This window comes from Microtus ochrogaster, unplaced genomic scaffold (assembly GCF_000317375.1).
Source record: "Microtus ochrogaster isolate Prairie Vole_2 unplaced genomic scaffold, MicOch1.0 UNK27, whole genome shotgun sequence".
NCBI lineage: Eukaryota > Metazoa > Chordata > Mammalia > Rodentia > Cricetidae > Microtus > Microtus ochrogaster.
The window spans coordinates 1,912,099-1,925,800 of record NW_004949125.1 but is presented as its reverse complement, the minus strand read 5'-3'; the positions used below and the strand labels follow the sequence as shown (position 1 = coordinate 1,925,800).

Below are 13,702 nucleotides of genomic sequence, written 5' to 3'. Positions count from 1 at the left end.
TTAAGCTCTGCTTGCCTCATGATGGCTGAGCTTCCACTGGCCATGAGAGTCGAGCAGCCACAACCAGAGTAAGCTGCCGCGGGGACACTGGTTCAGGAGGCGTGAGTAGTGAGACCTTTTCCATGGTCACCTCATTCTTGCAGGGCCATTCATGATTCCTGTGGCTCAGTTGTTGCTACTTACAGGCAATTCTGTAGTGCCATTGGCTGGGCTGTGTGCTTCTAGTCACTAACCAGCTGAGTCTGGGATCAACCATGACAGACACGCAGAAGAAGGAGGGGATGTGTAAGGTCAGTGTAGGGCTACAGAGTGGGTCTTAGGACAGCCTAGGCTACAGAGTATGTTTGAGTCTAGCCTGGGCTGCAAAGTAAATGTCTCAGAACAAAAGCAAAATCAAGGATCTGGGCATCTGGATCACTTGCTCTTGGACTGTCTATGTTGAGGCCTGGCTGTCCTCGACTTCCAGAGCCAATAAGGGGCCACAAAGTAACAATCCTGTCCTCCTGTCCCAGTGTCCCAGTTCTCAGCACGGAGCAGACACCGCCCCGATGACAAGAACATGCGTGATGAAGGAGCCAGACCTCGAGACACACAGAGGGGCAATGCCAGCAACAGAACATCTTGTCACTTATGAGAAGAGGTGAAAACGGGTGCAACCGAAGTGACTCCACCAGCTGCCACTTGGGGAGTGACAAGCAGTCAGTGAATAGCCTGGCACTCCCTCTCCAGTGCTCACCTTTGCATGGGCTGTCAGGAACACAAGCTCCCCAGCTCCCTCCGATCATAGGCCGCAGAGCTCCACTCATTCACTGGGCGCCTGGGTTCAAGTCCCCTCCCTTCCTTCTGAGTCTGGAAGTCCAGTCAATGGATGGAAGGCTCTTGGGCCCATAGATGGCCCCACAGAAAGGCACTGACTGCCGAGTTTGACTCACATGGTGGAAGCAGAAGAGAACTGACTACTGCAAGTTGTTTTCTGATTTTCACACACATGCCGCGCCTCATGGGTGTGTGTGCACGTGCCCATATATGTGTGCATGCATGTGCTTGCGCACATACACACACACAACAAAAATTTTAAATGTAATAATAAAAAAAGATGGGCTCTAAATTCATTTTTGTGTGTGGGGGGGTACATGTGTGATGGGGGAGGTGATCATGTATGTGCATATGTATTCATGTGTGTAGGGGCCAGACGTCAATGTTGAGTATCCCTCCTCTGGCGTTGTCCATCATGATTTTTAACAGAGTACCTCCTACAGGTACTGAGGGTCTCTGAGTAGGCCAGGCTGGTTGGCCAGTGAGTCCCACAGATCCCCGTCTTTCTCTCTCACCAGTGCTGGGATTATAAATACATGTCACCATACCCTTCTTTTTGGGTGGCTGCTGGGGATCGAACTCAGATCCTCATGCTTGCAAGGCAAGTACTTTACTGAGTGACCATCTCCCCAGCCTCCTGAACTCAGTTTCTCTGTAAAATGTGCACCGAGGCTACAGTTCAGCGTGGGGGCACAGATGCGGGGATGGTGGATGGCAGGCGAGGAGGGGGTGAGAAACAGAAATCAGAAAGGAAAGGCCCTGACTGTTCCTAGGTATGGTGGAGGAGAATACTGGGCTCGAGATGTGGAGGGGAGGGGAGGGGGATGCCAGCCAGGAGGACCCTGTAGCAGGTAGGGACTGAGGGATGCAGGGAGAACCTGGCGGCCAGCATCTGCTTGGATACATTAAATGGGCGCCTCAGGTGTTTGCACTGTGCAGGTGCGCTGTAAGTCAGCGGTCCTCAACCTTCCTAAAGTTGCAACCCTTTAATACAGTTCCTCACGTTGTGGTAACCCCAAGTATTAAATTATTTTCAATGCTATGCCATAACTGTAGTTTTGCTAGTGTTAGAAACTGTAATGGAACTATCTGTGTTTTCCAGTCTTAGGCGATCCATGTGAAAGGGTCATTCGAGACCTCCAAAGAGGTCATGACCCACAACTTGAGAGCCACGGCAGTAGGTACTCATAAACACTGCCCATCACTGAGGCCAGGTGGGATCATGTCTAAATGGATCAAGTGTGTCAGAACACATTGTCGTGAAAGAGGAAAAAGTACCCCCCTAGCCCTGGTAACACAGGGCGTGTAGAGGCAGGAGGCTGGCTGGCTGGGAGGAGCGGCCGTGGGAAAGCCAGAACTGTCTGAGGGATGTACGGAGAGAGTGAATCACAACAGACAGCAAGTTCCCCGTGGCAGGGATCCCAGTAAGGAATGACAGGCAATTGTTTGGAGAGCAGATACTAGAGTCAGCTAGAGCAGCAGCCTTGGGCTCCCAGGGTATGAACCAGGATTGTTGGGGATCCAGGCAGCCATTAACCCAGGACACAGGACGTGGCAGAGTCAGCTGCTTGCGTGAGGACAAATGAAATACTCAAGCCAGCTCTGATTACGAAGGGTACCTGGGTCAATTAGTGCCACGATTCTGACAGTCACTACTCATTTGAATGACTTCAGTTGTTTGCCGTCCTTGAAACGCTTATGACGTGAGTGTGTGTGTGTGTGTGTGTGTGTGTGTGTGTGTGTGTGATGTGGGGAAGGAACCCTACTGAACAGATAGGAAGGCCTTTGGGAAGTCTTCAATCTGCTGTCCATATAAAAACGGGCATGTCTTTTGGAACTCTGTCCTGGGATCTTGAAGGTAGTCCTGTAGGAGCCACCTGCTCCTGGACAGGTTGCTCACCTCGGCAGGAACGCCACCCAGCAGGACCACAGCCATCACTGTCCTCTGTCCCCTCCAGTGCCATCTTGGACTCTTAGAACTCCATCCTCAGATCACCCCCACAGCTGTTAGGAAGCTCATTGATCGGCCCAGACACCCCTAGTTTTTTCTTTCTCTCACTTCTCCTACTCTGGTTTGGGACGTGGCTCGAAACTGATGGTGCAAAAGCCTGGGGCCATAGTTTATGGTGAGCATTCTGTCTTTCTTAGAGGACCATGAAATAATAGCAAATCTTCTTGTCAAAGGCATCGGAGATTCGATGTGATAAAATCGAGTGTTTGAATGTTCCCTTTCAAATCAACTTCCTGCTCCACGGGACTGCCTATTTCAAAAGGAAAATGACCCCGGCGTTAAAGGGAGGGCCATTATGATCTGGCCAGCTGCTGATGCATTATTTCCTTCTGGACATTCAATAATCCCTAAGTTTTACCATCTATCTGCGTATGACCAGGAGAAGGGAGGTCTGAACCTGGGTCATAATGCAGAGATGACTGCACCTGTCCCTGGGCATGCATTGGCGTGAGGAAGAAAGGCTACAAGGTCCTCAGTGGACACAGGAACACGTGGATAGAAGACTCAGCCATAGATGGAACTCAAAATACACCCAGAGGCGGGACTGATAATCAGGTTCCTGGTGTGTGACTAGGAGCCCTACTGGTCCTTTGAAGCCACATCCTTAATCTGCCACTTGCTGCTGTTCCACCACATTGCCTCGCCTCAGCCCTCCAGGCAGAACGATAGGCAGGATCTCTACTGCTGTCTTCCCTCAGTTACTATGGGCTCTATGATCTGCTTTCCCAAAGCCATCTGCATTCCAGCCCGTGATCCGTCTATTATTTATCCGCGAGCACATTCTTGGGAGAGCAAGGACCTGCTTTCTAACCTGTTCTCTTAGTTAGGTTTTTATTGCTGTGAAGAGGCACCATGGCCACGGCAACTCTTATAAAGGAAACATTTAATTGTGGTAACCTGCAGTTCAGAGGTTCAGTCCATCATGGCAGGGAGCACGGCAACATGCAGGCAGGCACGGTGCTGGAGAAACAGCCGAGTGGCTTATATTTTGCAAGCAACAGGAAATCAAATGACTGTCACACTGAATGAAGCTTGAGAAAAAGACCTCAAAGCCCACACCTACAGTGGTACAGTTCCAACAAAAGGTCAAAAGGTGTGGTCCAGATTAAAGTTGTGCCCTCCAGTCTCAAGGTCTGGATTGAAGACGTGTGTCGTCCAGCCTTCTCCAACAAGGCCACACCTCCTAATAGTGAACCACCCCCTGTGATCTTATGGGGGTCAAAGATATTCAAATTACCATACCTGTGGTATTCAGACATGGCATTCACCAGCAAGCCCCAGAGTCTGTTACTCTTTACTTAAAACCCGGTTCAGCTAGTTGGCTAGTTAGCCATTACAGGCCTGTCTCCAGCTCTCCAGCACCAGGATTGAGCATTGCCACCTCTAGAATTTCTACATGGGCTCTGGGGGTTCATTCAGGCCCTCATGCTTGCACTGCAAGTACCAGAAGCTGAGCCATCTCCCCATTCCCTCTCTGTGTACCCTGGAGTAGAGTCTACTACAGTCCCCCCCCCACTCACACACAAGGACTTACCTTGCACGGGTGCTAAGGGCTCATACACCACTCGATAGCCCTGTAGGATGCCGTTAGCTGCTGATGGCTCCCCCCAGGACACGTTGAGTGTGGTGGAGGTTATTTCTGAGAAGGCCAAGAAGCTGGGGGCCCCCGGAGCTGGGAAAAGAGAGCACAGGGATGCAGAGTGAAGATACATGGTTTTATGGATACCTCGGACAGAGCCATGCCTCCCTACCGGACGGGCGGTGCTCCTAGGTGTTATCTAAGGTTGTGGAAGTGGAAGTGGCCAAGAGGAATGGAGGGATGGGAGACACAGTGGACAGCCCTCGGCTGGCTGGGATCAACAAGATGCAGGGGCCCTCCCAGAAGATCGCAGAGGATGATGCAGCTGAACCACAAAGGAGCGGCAAGGGGGAAAGGACAAAGGCCAGAACAGCTAACAGAGAGAGCAGACGATAAACTCTGGGCAGCTCCATCGCTGGACGCTGTGGGAAGATGCTGGAGAGTCCCGTCTTCCAGGAAAGCAGAAGCACTGTCTCCCCTTACTTTCTTTCCCCACACCCCTCCTTCCTCTTCACAGCTCAGCCCGCCCCTTTCCTGCTCTTCTCCCCTTTTCTCCCCATCCCTTCCCTCCCCACCTTGCCTTTCTCCTCCCCTCCTTCCTGTCCTCCACTTCACTTTCCTCCTCCCTCCTCTTTTCCCCCTTCTATTCTTCACCTTCCCCCCCTGTTCCTCTCCCCTCCCTATTTCACCTCCATGTCCCTCCCCTCTCCCTTCTCTTTCCAACCCTCCTTTCCCATGGCAGGGGGTGGGGTGGGTAGTACTGGGGGGTGGGTGATGGTGGTGGTGGCTGCCACCTTGATCTTTCCTCTTGAAATTCCTTTGAAATCTTGTATTCACAGATTGCTGTTGGGCTAAGACACAAGGAAGCCTGAGCTACCAATCTATCAATGCTGTGGATGGGTATAGATGTCCTGGGGTGCAGCCATGTGGGTCCCAGATTTGGGCCTTAGCCTCCATGCACAAGGAACTCAGTTCCTAGAGACCAAGATGAATGGGGAGAAGCTCTGAGAGAAAGCACTAGACGGAGCGCTGTGGGTCAGGAAGACACAGACAAGGCTCTTCCTCCTTCCATGACTTTGAAGGCTTACAAGAAAACACACTGCTACAACCTAGCCAAACTGCCTTAGCACAGGCATTGGGGACCAATGGGTCACTGTCATACACTTCCAAATTCTAAGTGCACTCTTTTTCTTTCTTTTCCTTTCCTTCCTCCCTCCCTCCCTCCTTCCCTATCCCCCCTCTTTATTATTTTCTTTTCTTTCTTTCTTTCTTTTTTTTGAGACAGGGTCTCATGTATCTCATGCTGACTTGGAACTCAATATGTCATTAAAGAGAACTGAACTCTGTATCCTCCTGCCTCCGTCTCCCAAATGAGCTATACCCCTGGCTCTTGAGCAGTACCCTTGATGCTATGATAGGACAGACAGGGCCACCTACCAGCTTGATGCGTGCGTCCCTGACGTGGGTCACTCTTAGGCCCGTCACCCGCGGCATTGAAGGCAGAGATGCTGACCAGGTACTTGGTGTGGCTGGTGAGATTCTTTATCTTTACCACAGGCTCAGGAAGGAAGAGGACCTTCATCTTCTCAGTCTCATTGCGGCTGTCGGCCTCCCAGTAGTAAATCTGTTGGGCAGAGCACGGGGTATGGTTGGAATCTACCAAGCCTTAGTATGAAGACTGTGATCCTGGGGTTCAGGTTAGTCGGTGAAGGAGGCCTAGGGTACTGGGGTGTTGGGCAATGGTCAGGGATGCTGCCCTGTTATCTAGACTTTGAGCATCATCTACTTAAACTGATCAGTGTGGGACCTGCAGGTGGGCCAGTATGCAGAGGTTACAGCCCCTGTTGCGTGTTGTGGTTAGGATGCAGGCTGCCTGCTCCAGGCTCATGCATTTGAACGCTTGTTATGTGCAGCCTATAACTGTGACGTAGTCTTCTGGTGGGGGAAAGCACCAGAATCTGCTCCCTGCTCTGACCTGCAGATAGGCAACACCCAAAGTCTCTCCCCACACTCCTGTAGTTTGTTCAAAACCCACACCTAAATCTTCCATCAATGTAGCAAAACCACTTTGGGGAGGAAACACCAAAAATCACAGGAAGGAGACGGGGGACGATGATGGACCAATCAGTGTTTGCTGCACAAGCATGAGCACCTGAGTTCAATCCCCAGCACCCATGGTTTTTTTTTGTTTTTTTTTTTGTTTTTTTTTTAAAAAGCCATGCATGGGATGCATGCTTCCAATCCCAGCTCTGGGGAAATGAGACAAACAGATCCCTGGGGCTTAGCCTATTTTACAAGCCAGCAAGACAGTAGACAGTTTGTCTCAAAACACAAGGTATGGTGCAGGAGAGGTGGCTTAGCAATTAAAGATATTCTGCCCTTCCAGAAGATCTGAGGTCAGAACCTAGCAGCTATCCCTGGCAACTCACAACTGCTGATGGAGTTCTGATGCCCTCTTCTGGTCTCCACTGGTACATGCACTGATGTGTACATACCCAGACACAATTTAAGAATGATTTTTTTTCTAAATGTGGTGAAGGGAACCTGAGAAACAATAGCTGGCTTCCAAACACATGCACACACACACATGTACCTGAGCATGTACACACACACACACACACACGCACGCACGCACGCACGCACCAGGAAACAGTCCTAAGCTGGGACTGGGGGAGAGCACCTTGCCTCCCTTAGGTACCATTTTTTTTCATCTAGCTTTGCTGTGCTTTACAGGTAAATCTGAGGTCCAAGCACAAAGGTTTGAATGATTAACAGAACCACTTCCCTAAACAGCTGTCTGGCAACCCCTGCCCCAAACCCGTGCCAGCTGGACTGCCCAAAGACAACACTGGCTGGAAGATCCCCCTGGCTCTGTGTACATGAGCCTGTGCCAGGCCACAAGAGCAGTGTGCCCTCTGTGAGAGCAGGGCAGACGCTGCAGGAGGCAGCCGGGACACCCGGCCTCAGAGGTCCCATCTGTGGTGGAGCCTGTCCGACATGTGAGCCTGCTGACTTTCACCCTCAAGCCCTAGCTGCACGTTTGATGGCAGAGCTGACTGCAGGAAAGCCTCTGCTCAGACAGGCCATGCTAACTTGTGATCAATATCCAAGTTCAATGTCTTTATCATTAGGGAAATGAGAAAACATATTTTTGGATGTGCATAAATAGTGCCTTGCCTCGGAGCTCAGGGGACTTTCTGTGACCTCATTCATCTTGGTAAGAGCCCTGCCGGCAGGGAGGTATTCATTTTCATAGCACACCTACCAAGATCATTTTAAAATGGACATTTAATTGGGCCAATATTCATCAGGGCAGGATGGCTCTGAGATTCTGATAACTGATCAAGTAGGGCTCATGGAGGCCAGACAAAGAAATTACTTCTGGAAGAACGGAGACGCCAGATGGAATGTCTCCTCCAGGGAGGTCTGGGCGATGCTTAGAGCTCCTGGGTGCCCTCAGCAGGGGTGAAGCGGGCCCATGGAGCCATTCTCCCCGCCCCCATGCTGGCTGGCAAGATGAGCACTCTTCCTTTCTTTCACCTTTAGAGCATGGGCTCATGGAGACTCTGTGACTTCTTTAGTGAGCCTGTCTTAAAACGAGGCTCCTCGAAGTCACACCACATGAGGACTCCCAGAGCTCAGAACATGGCCCAAGCTATGGACGTCTAAGGACCCGAGTGTTATCCTGAAACCCATGCTAAAAGAAATCTGGGCACGGTAGCACCTGCCTATAACTCTGGTGCTGGGGAGACAGAAACAGGGGGGGGTCCCTGGGGCTTGTCAGCCAGCCTGCCTAATATATCAGGTGAGTTCTGGGCCAAGGAGAAAGCTTGTCTTCATCCCACCATAGATAGATAGATAGATAGATAGATAGATAGATAGATAGATAGATAGATAGATAGATAAAATAAAAATGTTGACAGTACTTGAGGCCTAAAGAACAGCATAGTCAAGTGACCCTCTGGATATGCCATGTGCACATACACACACAGACACACACAAAGACACACAGACACATATACACACACATAGACAGACATGCACATACACACAGAGGCACAGAGACACATACACACAGACAGACAGACACGCACACAGATACAGACACACACACACACACAGATGGATACACAGACACAGACACACACACACATGCACATGAACACGAACAGACACACACACAATACACACACACACACACACACAGAGGTTCTCTAGCTCTACCCCACACCTATGGAAATGAGAGATTCCCTCAAAGTGCAGTGGACAGTGTGGGATTTAGAACCTGCTTTGGTGAGGGTACCCCACTTCTGGAACAATCAGCAAATGCCCTGGGGGCTGTGGTGTGGGCACGGAAAGAGGTCAGGTTCCTCGGTGGTCCTGATTCTCTTTGGAGGAGCCAAGTGTGCTCTGTGATGGCCACCCAGCAGCCACATGGAAAGCTGCTTCCAAGCCTGCTCCAGGCATACGTGGCCTACTTCACTGTTGTGCAGCTGCTGGGGACACAGCAGTCCCGCAGCGTAGCCTGTACGCAGCCAAAGCCTTAGCACGCTGGGCACACAGTAAGCTGCAAGAGCCTGATAGTGCATGAAAACTTGCCTTGTAGCCCTGGATGTTCCCGTTCTGGCTCTCTGGGGGTGGTGGGTCCCATGTGACCTCCAGTTGGCTGGCCGTGAGTGGCGTCACCTGGACATTCTGTGGGGCCATCGCTGGAGCTGTGGAAAGAAATGGGACAATAACTTTGGTGGCTTCCCATAAGCTGGTTGGGACCCACCAACCCATGTCTCCAGGGCTCACACAGAATGTAATTCTGTGACAGACAGCATGAGGAACAGCCCTGGACACCACCCAAGTTTGGGAGGCCTCAGGTATAATCACATTCCAGGTTTCAGGCAATGTGTTCCAGGCAATTCTTAGTCCTTTGATGCCAAGGAAGGTTGCAAGCTCTCCCAGAGGAACCTCCTCTAAATGCACAAAGCAGACTACACAGTCACAAAGAACATTGATTCTGCAGAGATACAGTTAGCGAATGTTGAGACATACACTGTCTGGAAACCCACGTGGAACGGGCTGGGAGATCACCCACTGGGAGACAAAACAGTGAGACATGGAAGACAACTGGAGGTCCCAGAAGCACCTGGGGCATGACAGGGACTCAAGAGGCTCTGCGGGTGAGAGAGCCATGGGTAGCAAGACATCCCTGTCAGGAGTGGAAGGAACAGAACACAGTGACAGCTTCTTTGCCACTGCAAGTTTAGGTGCCTCTATTATGGCTCCTGCTCCCAGAAAACTCTAGAGACACAGCCGCCCGTCCACACGCACAGGGACTCTGGTGTCTGGGAACATGGCTGTATGTGCGTTACTCTGACTGCAAGTTCTGAACCCAAGGCTGTTCCTCTCTCTCCCTCCCACCAGAACACTTCCTGGGGTGCTCCATCCTATCCCGGGTTCAATATACAAGCAAAAGATGTGGTGGCCAGAGGGCAGTGGGCTGCCCACTCTGTCCCTCACAGCCATTAGGGAGTGGAGAACAGTGCAGGGAGCCGGAGCCGTGCTCGGAACCGCTTTGTCCTCTCTCTACCAGTTGTCTTGTGGTTGGTTCTCAATTCCACACCGGTACCTTCTCGTGGCAGGCTGTTCACTGCCTCTCGGGAGATAGTCCTGTCTCCCACTGAGTGCTCCTCATAGACAATCTGGTTCCTGGTTGTATCCTAGAGTTGCATGGAGTTACCCTAAGGAACTAGCCCCTGGGAGGCAGAGGCTAGCCCATTAGCCCAGCCCCACCTCACCTCCTTCAGCCTCAGCTTGTGGGCCCAAGAGCACTAACTACCAACTGCTCTTTATCACTTGTGTGTGTGTGTGCACGCACATGCATGTTTGTGGTATGTATATGTTCGTGTGTATGCAAATGTGTATGCATGCATGTGTTTATATGTGTGCAGGTATGTATGAAGGCCAGAGATCAGTCAGGTTTTCACTGATCACGTCTCATTTTATTGTATGTGTGTGTGTGTGTGTGTGTGTGTGTGTGAGTGTGCACACCTGTGCATGTGTACGAGAAGGGCAGACATTCTCCAGGCTCTCACTCTCTACCTCTCCACCTTATTTTTTTTTTGAGGCAGGGTCCCTCACTGAACCCTGGAGCTAAGAGATTCACTCAGCTAGCCAGTCAATTATATCTAGGGAATTCACCTGACTCTTCTCCTCTCCACCTCTGGGAACACTGGGGCTTTTAGGTGCCTGGAATCCAAACTCAGTCCTCAAGCTGTGCATGCATAGTGAGTTCCTTAGCGACTGAGCCATCTCCACACGCCCTGCTGGCTGCCTTCTGATTTGCGTCTGTCTAGAGGCCATCAACGGAAGCCACAACACCATCACTGCCTAAGGAGATTTTGCTAGCAGGGGCTCCTTTGTAGAGATAAGGCCACCTCTTGAGCAGTAGGTCACCCCTTGCTCGCAGCTCCCTCCCCTGCTTCCGGCCTCTCCCCGACCCATGCAGAATAAAATAGTAATTAACACCCGCCCAGCCTGACATGCCTATTTATTTTGGTCTAACTGTGTGCTTCTGTATTATCGCTGCCCACCCCGCCGCTAATGGAAATGTTAATAGCCCACACCAGGTTGTTGTGACAGATGCTGGGTCTCATTATCAGAAATTCTTATTTACCGCTCCATTAAACAACAGAATCACACAAAAAAACAATTCAATCAAAACTAACTGGAGGAATTTTAACAGCCGCATTAATAATCCAAAACATAAATAAAGTTAATGTCTTCTGCATGTTCGCCGTCGGCAACTCGATCACAAAATTACTGTTGTACAATTAAAATCATGAAAGGCGGAATTGAGCATGGCCGTTACTCTGGTAGGCCAGCGCATAGATCCCTCCTTGGCACCCCCAAGCTTGGCTTTCCAGAAACTTGGCAGAAAGCAAAGCCCGGACGGCCCTGGCTGTGATGGTCTATCTGCAGCAGGTGGCTGGGTGAGCCGCACACTCGGTGTGATCCCAACCACGTGGGGACTCCAGTGCCTTTCGGCTGAGTGGAAAGACGCTGAATGAAGCTCCCAGATGAGACATGCCTGTGTCTGCTGTACTGCAGCGTGGTGCTCTATGCTACAAAAGTACTGCAGGTACCGCAGGTAACAGGATGCTGCTGGCACACGCGGGGAGGAAATAGACAAAACGTGCTACCTTTTAATTTTTGCTCCTGAGAGCTTCAGGGCTTCCAGCCTGCCTGGAGAACTTACCCATTAGGAAGGCCTGTTGTTTGAATGTGTGAGATGCACATAAATAAACATCAGCCAGTGTGTGCGTGTATGTGTGTGTGTGTGTGTGTGTGTATGTGTGTGGTGTGTACACATTAATGTGTGCACGCACATGGCCGTGTGGGTGTGCCTGCACATTTGTGTGTAAAAGCCAGGGGTCAGGTCTCTGTCGGTTTCTCTCGACCTTCTTTTATGAGACCAGGTACCTGGGGTGGTTTGAAAGAAAATGGCCTCCATGGGGCTCATAGGGAGGGTTGCATTATTAGGAGGTGTGGCCTTGCTGGAGTAGGCGTGGCTTTGTTGGAGGAAGTAAGTCACTGGGGACAGTGGCTCAGGGTCTTTTCTTCCTGCAGCCTGCCCATCTGGGGGTAGAACTCGCAGCTACCTCTCCAGCACCACGTCTGTCTGCATGCTGCCACGCTTCCCTCCATGATGATAACAGACTACACGTCTGAAACTGTGAGTCAACCCCAATGAAATGTTTTCTTTTATAAGAGTTACTGTGTCTCTTCATAGCTACTGAAACCCTAACTAAGACAGTCTCTACCTGAACTTGAAGCTCACTGACTCACTAGGCTGGCCCAGCAGTGAGCTCTAGGGATCCTCCTAGCTTGGCCTCCCTAGGGATGAGGTTACAGATATGTCTTAGGAGGCCTGACTCCTATGTGGGTGCTGGGGATGGAACTCAGGTCCCCTTCTTTCATGGCAGGTGCTTTACCCACTGAGCCATCTCCCCATATTTTTTAATGCATGAAATTGTTTCCTCGAAGCATTTTGATTGGCAGTTTCCCCAGCATCTGCTGGCTGGATGCCCACAAGCAGTATCACTCGTAAAATAGGAGGCCATGGTCACAGCTGTGGTTGGCTCTGCATGCCCGTGCAGCAGCTAACACACCAACATAGATGAACTGGAAGTCACTACATCATCCTTGTCATGGTGCAGACAGATCTCTTCAAGCTATTGATAAGAAACCCTAGGAACTTCTGGGGTACACTGCAGCTGACAGTAGTAAATCCCCCAAACAAAACACCAATCATAAAAAATAGTCACATACATGAAATTCCAGTGCTGTGGAGGCAGAGCCAGGAGGACCCCTGGGGCCCACGAGCCAGCCTAACTGAATTTCTGAGTTCGAGGTAAAAGTGAAAGACTGTCTAAAACCCAAAGTGGAGGGACGCTGACATGTGGGTCTTCCGCTGTCCACTACACACACACACACGCACACACACACACGCACACACACGCACACACACACATACGTGCATGGCACTTGCAATATACCTGAGCACACAAGAACACGTGTACACACAAACACATGTGTACACACACACGCGCGCGCACACACCATAGCCATTCATGTACAATAGCTACCCTCTCACAGCAGATGTCATGTTCTTTGCCACGAATGCATAGCGCTGGCTTCTTGCCCTTGACGCCATGTGTGGGTGGACCCTCTGCAGCCCTGGACTTAAGAACCTCCTGAAGGGAGACAGATATTCATCCACTCAGTTCTGAGAGTTCTTGGAGAAAACATTTATGTGTGTGGGGAGGTCATCCATGACTGACCTGCAGGGTACCTATGATGTTAGTATGGGCTGTCAACTTGACAGGATGAAGAACAATTTAGGAGACAAGGCTGGGCATCTCTGTGAGGGAATATCTAAACTCAATTGAGTAGGGGAGACCCTCCTTGAACGTGAGAAGCACCAACCATCCCATGGGCTGGGGTCCTAGACTGAATACAAAGGAGAAAGTGAGCTGAGCACCTGCATCCATCTCTCTCTGCTTCCTGACTGTGGATGTCATGTGACCAGCTGCCTCCTGATCCTGCTGCCATGCTTTCCCACAGTGGTGGACTGTGAACCCTCAGACTGTGAGCCAAATAAACCTTTTCTTTACATTGCTTTTGTTGGGTATTTTGTCAGGGCAATGAGAAAGTGACTAATATAGTTTCTAAGGGAGGCCTTACACTAGGCATCTACTATTGCTAGGACCACCCTAAGCCACCCTGGACACCCACTATTGTCA

The 13,702-nt window shown here is 50.7% G+C and overlaps 1 protein-coding gene across 1 annotated transcript in view; it reads right to left on the bottom strand.

The window, feature by feature from the left end:
- Window positions 1–13,702, bottom strand: part of Sdk1 (sidekick cell adhesion molecule 1) — a 622,567-nt gene that overhangs the window by 42,278 nt on the left and 566,587 nt on the right. Inside the window, exons 35-37 of the mRNA XM_026789743.1 lie at window positions 9,006–9,121; window positions 5,844–6,030; window positions 4,362–4,499 (exon numbers count right to left, since the gene is read on the bottom strand). Coding sequence (XP_026645544.1) covers window positions 4,362–4,499; window positions 5,844–6,030; window positions 9,006–9,121 — 441 coding nt within the window. The remainder of the gene's footprint in view (window positions 1–4,361; window positions 4,500–5,843; window positions 6,031–9,005; window positions 9,122–13,702) is intronic.